Raw genomic sequence first — 12,399 nt, forward strand, 5'->3', positions numbered from 1 at the left:
TAGCTGAATATTTAGCAGGCACCATGAACATCCTTTACCTCAGCAATGTGAAGCTGTTCCACTGTCCCATGGGCCTCTTTGCACAGAATATATTGAACAAGACTGGTGGTATTGTGCAAAGTCACCCTATGAGTTTAATATGGTAGAAATAGAGGAGAAACAGCAAGAAAAGGAGAAAGATCGATGGATAAATGATATTTTCTGTTATGCACATGACTTGTATGGAAGCAGTGAACTAGAGATGTTGATACATGTGTGCATTTGAACATCAGCTCATAAATGCATGCATCTATTCATGTTATTTCCAAAACATCTGGCAAAACTTCAAATAAAAGCAGAGATAAACCGTTCTTCTAATTTTGAAAGGTGAGAAGGTTTGTAATACTCTTCACGTTCTTGCACATCCCATGTCAGCTGTCAGATTGGTGGAGACAAGGAGGGAAAATGTATCTGCTTTTTTGAGACTGGTTGCTGCTCTCTGTACCACGTAAAGTCCAGGCAGTTCATGTCAAGCCCGTGTGCCCACCGTGCAGCAGGATGTCACAAGACGTGTTGCATGAGGATAACGGTGAGGATTGCAACAGCCTCTCCCATTGCCACAGAGAGGGACAAGGTGCAAACCCATCATCCCCGAGCAGATGGGTCACTTGCTGATTGGCCTGCAGATGTGGCCATGGGAATAAGCATGTCTCACTCATCGTCAGTGTTATAAAACCAGGGTGTTTTGGGCAAAGCAGTGTTCCCTGACACCAAAGGCATCTGGACACGATTCCTGGTGATTTTTTTGCTGCCTGAAGACCAAGACCTTCTCTTGTCAGGCAAGTAACTATGGAGTCTCTTTCAGGCTGGCCACCCCTTCAGTCTCTCTGTTCAAGTCCCATCACAGTGGAACTGTCTAAATGACAAACTGTTGGGTATATCTGTTCACATTAGGACACCATCTGAGGGAAAAAGGTAAATTGAAAATATCAATTCCTTCCCATTAGAGGCTGGAATTGGCTGATGTTAGATCCAGGGTTTCCCCAGTGCACCAGGATCTTGTATCTGGGGAAAAGGGAACTCTATAACTTATAGGAAGGACCCACTTTACATGCAGAAGTATGGTGAATTTCCATTCTTTCAGCCTCCAGTTAACTTGAAAAGTCAGGTTTTCCTGATCTCTTTGGCCTCTGAGACACCTCCCTGTCCTCCTTCTCACAACTGGGGAGCTGCTGCACAGAATCATTTTGTGACCGTGGCTTTACTATTGCTGTTGCATTCAACAATGGCACAAGCATTTATAAAGTGTGTAAACCTTCTCTACTTTGGTTTTTGTTAGGACAGAGAGAAGACAGATAGCTAGTCTATCCCTTTGATTCTGTCTTCCTAGAAATACATATAGGTCTGTTTTAGGCACAAGTGTGCCATGGGTAAGGCCCATGGGTAAGGCCAAGGGAATTCCAAATGTAAGTTTTCTGGCTTCATTTTCTAAATAGCACCAGGTATATTTTTTTTACTTAAAACAACACACATCACCAAACATAAGATCATAGAATCACAGAATGATAGAATCATAGAATACAGGAAAGACATGGACCTGTTGGAGAGGAGCCAGAGGAGCCCCAGAAATGATCCGAGGCTGGAACAGCTCTGCTGGGAGGACAGGCTGAGAGAGTTGGGGTGTTCAGCTGGAGAAGAAAAGCTCCAGGGAGACCCTATTGTGGCCTTTCTGGACAGAAAGGGGATGATAAGGAAGATGGGGACAGAGTTTTGAGCAGGGACTGTTGTGGTAGGACAAGGGGTGATGATTTGAAACTAAAGGAGGAAGATTCAGGCCAGACATGAGGAAGAAATTGTTTAGAATGCGAGTGGTAAAACACTGTCCCAGGTTGGGCAGAGAAGTAGTGGATGAACCATCCCTGGAGACATCCCAGGCCAGGCTGGACGGGGCTCTGAGCAACCTGAGCTGGTGAAGATGTCCCTGCTCATGGCAGGGGTGGCACTGGGGGAGCTTGGCAGGTCCCCTCAACACAAACCATTCTGTGATTCTTTGATTCTAACACTGTCTTCTTTTATTCAGGATAACACATCTGCAGTTTAGTTTACCACTGTGCCCAGGTTTCTGTACCTTCTGGGTTCCCCCATGTCCTTGTTGCCTTGGTGTCTCCCCTCCATAGCTCCGTGAAGACCTGGGACAGGTGTCAGCCATGAAGATCTTGTACCTGCTCTTCCCCTTCTTCCTCTTGTTGGCCCAGGGTGCTGGAGGTGAGAGGGACAGAAGGGAAATGGGGGAGGTGTGAGTCCCCATCAGTGGGGTCTGCCATGTCCAAATAAGTAACCATATTTTTTAGAGACGTTCAAAGGAAAAAATGGGCTTGTGTCTTTACTCCAGCATGAAGAGTCATGCAACGGGATGTGCCAAAAGATGCTCTCACAGTGCTCCTTCCTCCAAGAATGCAGGGAGAGCCATCCAGGCATAGGAGCTTGTCTCCTTCTGTGGATTAGGGAGGAATCCAGCTCTGGGGTCCACCCTGGGCATTTAGCTGCTGCTCTGGGGGTGTCTCTGGATGAGCTCCCATCACAGTCTCTGAAGTGTCAGCCTATGGATCCTACCCTGCTTACCCCCAAAATGGACGGGGAAGTCTGTTGTCTAATCATGGATACTTGACACCTTTTCAGGACCCCTAGATATGTGTGATTCTGAGATATCAAAGCCCTGTACCCCAGGCTTGGATGAGCTCGCCAAGGCTTTATGGAAGAGTTGCTCATTCTGCGGGGTCTGTGGGATGACAGAAAATATTCCTTTGTACCATGAACAGCCAGGGATATCAGTGCCTTAGGGCTTTGTCTATATGGTCCTTCTAGGTAGTTAACTTGCTATTGAAGGTGCATTTATGGTGATCTTAATACTTGTCCCACGAAGTTGGTTGAAATCTTAATGGAGTGCCAGCCCTTCTGGAAGTACAGACTATTCTCCCAAATTATCTTTTCCTTTCAATTGTTTCTCTCTACAGGTGAATCTCTGGCTCCAGGAAATGAAGACCAATGTAAGCAAGAAGGGGGATTCTGTAGTTTTTTGACGTGCTACCACCCTCATCACATCTTTGGAAGATGTTCAGCATTTATGGTTTGCTGCAAAAGGTAAGATCTGAAGTGAAACGTCCAGGAATTTGCCCTCTACTTTCTTAGCCAATATAGATCTGCTGTTCTCTTTGCATTCACACTGCTGGGACAAGACCCTCTTGCATTCATCTTGAGAGGCAGAGGTCAGGGAAGGATGGTTAAAGTCCATTAGTAAAGCTGATTAAACTTGCCATGTGTGGGGCTGAATAAACCCAAATTCAGCTGACATCTTCCCAGTCCCTCTCAGCCCCATGAGAGCAGACTGCAGTCTTTCATGAACACTTTCCCATGCTGTTGGAAACTGAAGTTTAATCATTGTGTAGTGTGGGGTGCAGGACCATCTCCTTGAGGTTTCTGAAGAGCCTTGGGTTCAAGGCTACAACTACTAAGGAAAGAACAGGTCCAAGTCATCTGCAGTAAGGACCGGAGTTTTTCTGAGGAGGGGTTTTTCAGTAATTCCCTACAGGTCCTTATAAGAGGAGAAGTGGCAGAGCAACTGTAGGAAGACAAAGGAGGAATATAAGAACTAAATAACTGTGACCACATATTGTGCTTTGTTTATGCAGTAAATGGCGATGAATCCCTGGAGTTTCTGAGGAGGACATCCCTCTCGCTTCTGGCTCCTGGAACCACCTCCTGATGTGCTCTCCTTTCCCTGCCTTTGCTGTCCCCAGGTGTTGTGGCAGTGGGAGTGGAAGTGTTGCTCCTCCTGGGTGCTTATGGGCTGGACACCTCTTGTCATAGATCTGGTGTTGTTTGGGCAGATGCTGCTTTTATCAGCTTCAATAAAGACGTGCAGTTTCACAGAATCACAGAATGGTTGATCCTGGAAGGCACTTCTGAAGGTCATCTGGTCTGAATCCCCTGCTCAAGTTGGCCACCCAGAGCTGTTTGCTGAAGACTGTCCAGATGGCTTTTGTGTATCTCCAAGGGTGGAGACTCCACAATTTATATGCGCAGTCTACGCCAGTGCTCAGTCATCCTCACAGTAAAAAACTGTTTCCTGATGTCCAGAGGAACCTCCCGTGTTTCAGTTTGTGTCCATGGCCTCTGGTCCTGGGCACCACTGAGAAGAACCGGGCTCTGTCCTCTTTGCACCTCCCCTACATTGATAAAATCCCTCCTGAGCTTCTGTTCTCCAAGCTGAACAATCCCAGCTCCCTCAGCCTGTACTCATGGGAGAGATGTTCCTGTCCCTTCATCATCTGGGGGTCTCTTTGTTGGACTCTGGTGTGTCCATGTTTCCCCTGGGCTGGGAAGCCCAAAAGTGGACACAGGACCCTCGTTGTAGCTTCACCAGTGCTGAGCAGAGGGGAAGAATCACCTCCCTTGACCTGCTGGCAACACTTGGTCTAATGCAGCCCTTCAGAATATAGTTTATTTATATATACATGTATATATAAAATATATCTTCAGAATACCTTTCTTAGCCACAAGGGCATGTTGCTGGCTTACATTCAACCTGGTGTCCACCAAGAGCCCCAGGTCCTTTCCTGCAAAGCTATTTTTTAGCTGGTTGGCCCCCAGCATGTGTTGGTGCATGGGGTTGTTCCTCCCCAGTTGTAGTACATTGCACTACGTTGAACATCATGAGGTTCCTGTCAGCCCATTTCATCAGCTTGTTGAGGTCCCTCTGGTTGGCAACACAACTCCTTGGTGTATCAGCCACTCCTCCTAGTTTGGTGTCATCTTCAAGCTTGCTGAGGGTAACCTATAACCTAGTTTACTGATTTCCAGGGAAGAAACAGGATGTCTCCTATTTTTTTCCCATTTGGAGATCAGACGAATAATAGAATCACAGAATCATAGAATAGTTTGGGTTGGAAGGCATCATAAAAGCTCATTTAGTCCAACCTCCTTGCAAGGACATCTTCACCCAGATCATGTTACTCAGAGCCCCGTCCAGCCTGGCCTTTAATATGTCCGAGATTGGGGCATCCACCACCTGTGGTAGATATGAAACCAGCCCCGCTGCTCTCTGTTTTCAAGCACTAACCTCAGCCCTCCCACGAATTAACATGTGAAGCTGTGCTGCAGGCGAATATGTATGTTTGTCTGTGCACAGGTCTGTGTGTGACCAGAATACTTGTCAGCGAGCAGCAAGGCCAGGCTGTTCCACCACAGAAGTTCTGACTTCACAGCAATCAGGCAGCTTCAGGTTTAAACCAGGATGGCAGGTCAGCAAGGTGCAAAGCCAGGATCAAAGGTGGCAAATAGCTCAGGCAAGGGCCAGGGAAAAGAAATGGAGCTTAAAAGCATCTCTCAAGTGGTGTTTGAGAGAGTTAGAATCCTGGAATTATTTGGTTGGAAAAGACCTTCAAGATCATTGAGTCTAACTGTTAACCTCACACTGGCACTGACCCATGTCCCTAAGAACCTCATCTACACATCTGTTCAACCCTCCAGGGATGGTGACTCCACCACTGCCCTGGGCAGCCTGTTCCAATGCCCAACAGCCCTTTCTGGGAAAAGTTCTGCTTATCACAGCTCTTTCTCATGCACCACTGTGACTCAAGTCCACCTAGCAGCTCCATGTGAATCCTGGCTTTGAAAACAGAGACATAAACCTCTGGAAGGGTGGGATGAGCACAGGACATTCCTATATGTCATCAGAGAGATGACCCCAGGACTCGGGGGTTCCTTGGTTGGGGGCTTTCCCTAGGAGGGAAAGGAGCTTTGTCAAGATGGGAAGTAACTGTATCTGTGCTCTACTTCTTGATGATATGTATGAGTCTACTTTTTGAGTAAGGCAGAAAATGAAATCTTCTGTGCCTTCTGCTTTGTAACTCCACCACTGGGTAGACTTTTGTTGCCAAGTGATCTCCCTGAAGACAAACTTGCAAACACCATGTTAATGTGGAGCGCTTTTGAAAAACAAAGCATAGAGTCTTCTTCATAGCGAGCGAGAACTGGATTCAGTGAAACGTGCTGGAAGCAATGCCAACAAACAGGAGCCTGGCATCTCTGCCAAGTGCTGCTGGAAAGCTGGCGATAGACGAAGGTGGCCTCCTTTTAAGGAGGAGTCTTCACCAGAACAACCAGAAACATTTATTATGAACACACATGTCCTGGATCACAATCATGGAGGCATTTTGTAGGAAGGGTGAGGTCAGCCCATGGGCAGAGAGCAGTCAGTCTAGCTTCAGGTTGACCCCAGATGAGTGGAGGGGGGAAAACACCCCACTCACTCCCTGCAGGACTACCCATCTGATCCATGGGACCCCCTTGAGATGCCACCTTGAGGGGGAGCTGGACAGCCAACCTGGGAGATATATTTCCCACTAAGTTCTACAAAGGTTGCCCATGGGATGAACCCAAGTGTTGATGAGAGCAAGGGAGGTCCCTCCTGGCTGTGTGGTGGGATGTGTCATAGAGCAGCACAGCTCCCAGCAGGGTCTTTGACAAGGAGAGCAGCAGTGTGCTGGAGCAAGATGAGGAGGAGCCTGGGGCCTCCAGGATGAGTAGTGCCCACCCAAGGGACACACTGCCCAGCACACACCTCCATAAGCATCTGCTGCTGCTGGTGCCTGAGGTTGACAAGGACAAGGACCAGGGCAGGGGTGACATTTGGCCCTTCATAAAGAGCAATGTCTTCTATACTGAGGCCAGAATTTTTGTCGAGGTCAAGTCTTGAAATCTTCAACAGGAAATTTCAGCTTTTGAATTTTAGAGAAACTTCAACGGTTGGTGGCCACCTACCCACCAACTCCTGCCGTGTTGAGAAATAACGATGTTTCCTGTCCTTCACTTCCATGGTGTGCACTTCATTCCCAGACATAACCGTAAAAGGTTATATTGCCAAATGGTGTCATTCGAGGCAATATTAAGTATTTAAACAAGTTTAGGTAGAATTGCAGGAGGTAAAAGAGGGGCTGAGGCAAGAAGAAATATTTCAATACGAAATATTTTGGGACCTGTGAAGTACATATGTCATATCTTCCACAATATATATCACATGCCAGACATTTTTGGGGGGATTCAACTCCTCTGACTTAATTTGGCTACAGAGACAGTGGTGATTGGAGTCCAGCCCCAGTCAACAGAGTCAGGAGAACCAACAGACTGTTGGGGATAGCTTCAGTTGTTTGAATGTTGGCATTAGTGACATTTCTAGTTCTGTGTGATATTCTGCCTGGTCTCCATGTGCTGTTGTGGAAGAGTCAGGACCTCTTGCAAGTTCTGTCTGTCACAGGACTGTAAAAATCAAAATCTGTAATTTTAAATGTTGTAAAGCAGACCATCTGTGGACCTTTTCTGTAGAGTTAATTAACACCATTGAATGTTGCTTAGTGTAGAAAATCCTACAAGGAACAGCAGGGTAGATGTTACATTTTCATAATGTGTTTGGGCTAAAAGTGAATGGAATGGAAAGGAATGGAAAGGAATGGAAAGGAATAGAATAGAATAGAATAGAATAGAATAGAATAGAATAGAATAGAATAGAATAGAATAGAGTAGAATAGAATAGAATAGAATAGAATAATAGAATAATCCTGCTAATCTGCTGGTTAAGGAATAATGAACTACGTTCTCTGTCAGCAAACTCCTTTGTACACTTGCATTTCTCAGCAAAATTTACAGCTTCGGTCATGACAACAACTAAAAGCACCACGATGTTTTCTAGGCACAGATCTTCATTGTTTTGTCTCTCTTCTGGTGTATTTTTTCCCTTCTTAATATGGAAAGCTGGACTTGCTTTCAACTGTAAGTCTCCTATACATTCTCTTTGCTTTTCTCTTAGCAGTGCCAAATAGAGAGCAAGTCTGCAGCCTACATGAAAGAGAAGAAAAAGTGAAATAAAGACTCAGAGATATTTTTCAAAAATCTGCCCAATCAGCTTTGAACTGCTTTTTGGGGGTGGACGGAATCTAATCTAGCTGCTGTAAATGCACTGAGAAGAGGTGTGAAGCATGAGATTTTGCCTGAATGCATGGCCATATTGCATGTTGGATGTCTCCTCTAGATACCTGAGGAAGATACTTCTTGGATTCTTGAGGAATAATGTTTTGACACTGAGGGTGGTGAGAGCCTGTCCCAGGTTGGGCAGAGAGGTGGTGGATGAACCATCCCTGGAGACATCCCAGGCCAGGCTGGACAGGGCTCTGAGCAACCTGAGCTGGTGAAGATGTCCCTGCTCATGGCAGGGGTGGCACTGGGTGAGCTTTGTAGGTCCCTTCCAACCCACAGTATTCTATGATTCTATAAGTCAGATGGGACACCTGAGGATAAATCTGTTCCCTGACAAGAAGTGCAAAGAAACAACTATAGGATATATAAAAGCTGCAATTTTGGGCAGGCAAACAAAATCCCTCCTGAGCAACATTTCAGAAATGTGTGTATCCCAAAGGAGAACTGATGGGAGTGGTGGAGGGAGTGGGAGAGGAGCTAATGAGGAGAGACCAGCAGAAGCTGTTCTCCACCTATTATCTTTCATGCATCCTCTCGCAGGTGGGAAAAAAGCAAAACTCACATCCCCTGCTGTGAAATTACAGGATAAATAACTTCTGGAAGGAAAAGAACTGGCATAAATTGTTGCACTATTGAAAAAAAGAGGAAGAAAATAGGCCTACATCTTTCCCAGGATGCTCATGGGCATCTTCCAGAAGCCAGAACATCGCTGACATTTTAATAGGTAGTGAGGTGTCTGGGTTTTTAGCTATTCCTATTTCTCTTTTCCCAATAAAGGTTTTCTGCATAGTAAGGAAAAAAATAAAGGATTTTGTCATCTGAACACATTCCCACAAAAGGAAACACACAATAAATTGTTGCCCTCCAGGGTTTGTTTGTCAAAACCCAGGTAGGATTATCACCCTCATCCCATGCAACAAACACCCATGTTTCAGTGATGTGAATGCTAAGCAACAACAATTTATTCAAGAGGAGCAAAAGCAACGCAGAATACATTCAGATTTACTCTACATCCTAAAGCTTTTTGCATTAAAAATGAAAGATGCATGAAGCTTTGCAGGAGGATCTGGTTGTTTTAGCAGGAAGGGCATTCAAAGGAAATTCATAGGTTTAGAAGAAATTTTCGTCACTCTTCAATGGAAGGTTCATGAATTTTGTGTAAATCCCATGGCCTGTAGAAAGAAAAAAAAAAAAAATCAGATTATTTTTCTGCTTGTATTCCCTCCTTTCTCACTCTCAGCCCAAGCATATTTTCCTCTTGGATATAAATACTTTCCAAATGTGTCACATGTAGCCATGCTGGGACAGCCCTGTGCACTCATACATGTAAGAAGAATTCCTATCGCTTCAGGAAAAGCAGGGAATTAAATTGATATGCCTTGCTATTGGGGTGAATGAATTCATTCCTGAGTGAAATAGAGGGTAAGTTTCAAATGATAATTTCTTTTTACAACACTTGTTGCACAGTTTGAAGATCTGTGTTCATCCTGCAGTGTAACCGAATTCCCCTCTGTTCCCCACACAGCCCAATCCTGCAGAAATCAAACTGCAATATTTTGCTGTGGAATGGGATCTGTAAAGGGATCAAAGAGAGGTGGGACAGCACAAGGGTGACATCTCCAACTGTAAATTATCTTTCTTGATGGCTGATCATGGTGCACATCTCAGGAGAAAGAGCACTGTGGAGCTCAACCTGTTTCCGTGCTTGACTGTCCTCATGGCATAATAGTTTTTTTTCCTGATATCCAATCTGAACATTCAGTAGCACCTTGGGGTTAAGGACATAGGCAAAATAGACCTTTCTGATCATACTGCAGATAAGCCTTGGTGAATATCAAACTTACGATTTGCAGCAGGAGCGGAACCCAAAACAACTTCCAACTCTGATCAGATGGATGGGACATCTTCCATAGTGACAGCTCCCTCTTCTGCAGAGAAACATCTCCCGCTTAGGTGAAGACAAACCTGTAAAAAGAACAAAAAATTCCCTTCATTCTCATTCTGCAAGGCAGGACAATGAAGTTGTAGTGCCAGGAGGGTCTCCCCTGCATTGACCTGCCTTGGGTACCAACTTGCCTTAAGGACTCTTGCCCAGATTTGGCCATGTTGAAAGGCCATGTAAGAGGTGAGGTTACAATGCAAGTCTACACCTTGCAATGGAGGAATCCTTAGCTCACAATGCATCTAAATGGGTGGCCCAAAAGACCAGGCGGAGAATGATACCCACCTCCTGACTCCTTGTCCTTTACCTTATGGAAAAGGCTCAAGGGCCATAGGCTTTAATATTGTTTCTTATCCAAAAATGGTTGGCCAGGCTTCATTTTCATCTGCATATGCCCTGCTGAGTGTGCTGTTATCCAAAGATCATGGCCACCACAGACCACATCTCAGGTGTCTAACACCAGAGAGTTTATCACAATCTTTTTAGGAAGACACCAGAAGTGGAAAAAAAAAATCACTTTTTTAATAAGCAGTCAGAATTTCATAGAATCATAGAATACCCTGAGTTGGAAGGGACCCACAAGTATCATTGAGCCCAACTGTTGTCCCTGCATAGGACAACCCCAAAATTCACACCATGTGTCTGAGGGTGTTGTCCAAATACTTCTTGAATATTGTCAGGCTTAAATTCCTCCACCTTTGAAAGAGTTTCCGTAGGGGACCACAGGCACTGAGCTATTTGACTAACACCTGCTCTGTTTCTGGCAATTTTAACCAGTAGTGGTTAAAATGTGCTGGGAAATTTACTTCAGGTGTGCAAAATCCCCTTCTAGCATCTCTTTTCCATCTTACCTGGAGAAACCTGGAGGGCCAAGAAGAGGAGAGAAAAGAGCAGGTAAAGGATCTTCATGGCTTCGGATTTACTGTGTCACTGTAGGAAAAAGGACCAAGAAAGATCTATGACAGACAGTCCCTGGGATCTACAGTCTTCTGAACTGTACAAATATGCTGTTAATCAAAATCTCATTTATATTGCCTTTTTCTTCAAAAATAACCAGTCAGACCCATATGACATCATGACCACTGTGTGAGCATTTCTGGGAAAAGCAAATATACATAGGGCAACATGCCTTGAGCATATGTGATCATTAAGTTATTTTAATGGTTTGATTGCCTGTATTTCTTTCACATTTCTCAAATAGTTCTTAGCCAAAATGCAATCACGACTTTATTTTTAGTTAAATGTTTCATCTAATAATTTAACAACGCTAAGCAAAATGAGGTCACTGTACAGTCAAAGTTACAAACTTCAGAAAGAAAATGTTCATTTTGCAATGGTAAAATTTATCAAGAAATAACAGCTAAAATCAACTGGCTCAAAATCTTCAGTCTTAGTCTACAGGCAGCAGTTCTAGAATTGAAATGTACAACCAAATCGGCTCCCATTTGATGAATTAAATTTGAAAAGTGAACATGTAATGTCTTCATTGAAAGAGTTAATAATTGAACTAATATCCGCAAAATGGGATAAGACAGCCTAGAAAAGGGCTTGTGGTTAAAAAGGAAGTAGTTAATGTCATATATTGTGGCATTAGAGAATCTTCTGATCTGTCACAAATTCTATTCTCTTAAGCAAATAAAGGAAATAATGTTGTGCTAAAATGTATTTCTGCAAATGGAATGGTAGAGAACAGCTCAAAACAGCTTTGAAATTACCATTATTAGTTTAGACAAATTTCTGTATATTTGAAAACATCAGGAGAAACAAGTAGGCAAAGTTAACAATTCTGAAAGTGAAACCAAGTTCTTAACATAGTGACATAGATAAATAATATATGTTGTTTTTCATCAAAAAGACCACCAGTTTCTCTGAACACAGACTTCTCTAAAGTAGCCTGACCCAGCCAGATTCTAGGAGTTAGCAAGTGAAGTATTTTTATCAAAGTATCCTAGGTATTAGCACGTATTGAACTACTTACTCAAACCGTGCACATTTTTTTAAATTAACAATTAACCTTTTTTAGTAACCTAGAAGTTTAGGTTTATAATGCAAAAAACAGAGAAGTTACCAGGTATCAGGTGAATCCAGAAGCCACACAAGACCTGCGCTTGGTCCCTTTTTTCCAGAGGGCTTTGGCTGTGGGGCTGAGAGTCTCTTTTATAACGTGACAACTTCTTTCTCTTCTCAGCAAGTACACACTGAGCCAATCAACAAATTACCCTTTTTTTTTTGGTGGCTTCTAATCCAACCAGAATCAAGCTGCTTTTTGCTTCCCAGTGAAAAAGTGAGGTTTCTCTCTGAAGTTATTGAAGCTTTTCTTCTGGAAAACGCCAGGTTTTTCACGCAATACCTCTTGTGACACTCCAGTTTGTGTAAGACATGTTAAGCCACCGTGGTCTGTGTTGAACATCTTGGGACATACGTTGAACTGTTCCTTCTTAGGGGCT

At 44.0% G+C, this 12,399-nt stretch overlaps 1 protein-coding gene and 1 long non-coding RNA gene across 2 annotated transcripts; one reads left to right on the top strand and one right to left on the bottom strand.

The window, feature by feature from the left end:
* Positions 1-663: 663 nt before the first annotated feature.
* On the top strand, positions 664-3,911 carry LOC309438332. Its single transcript, XR_014183756.1, has 4 exons — positions 664-818; positions 2,060-2,244; positions 2,994-3,120; positions 3,669-3,911. It is a non-coding gene; the product is annotated as an uncharacterized lncRNA (long non-coding RNA).
* A 5,039-nt stretch (positions 3,912-8,950) lies between these two features.
* On the bottom strand, positions 8,951-12,196 carry LOC309438324 (antimicrobial peptide THP2-like). The gene is made up of 4 exons (XM_082049521.1): positions 12,021-12,196; positions 10,804-10,882; positions 9,855-9,975; positions 8,951-9,182 (listed from the first exon to the last, which is right to left on the bottom strand). Exons 2-4 carry the CDS (start codon positions 10,859-10,861, stop codon positions 9,137-9,139), a joined length of 225 nt encoding a protein of 74 aa, XP_081905647.1. The 5' UTR covers positions 10,862-10,882; positions 12,021-12,196; the 3' UTR covers positions 8,951-9,136.
* Positions 12,197-12,399: the final 203 nt, after the last annotated feature.

This window comes from Streptopelia decaocto, assembly GCF_964273445.1.
Source record: "Streptopelia decaocto genome assembly, chromosome: 3".
Classification (NCBI taxonomy): domain Eukaryota; kingdom Metazoa; phylum Chordata; class Aves; order Columbiformes; family Columbidae; genus Streptopelia; species Streptopelia decaocto.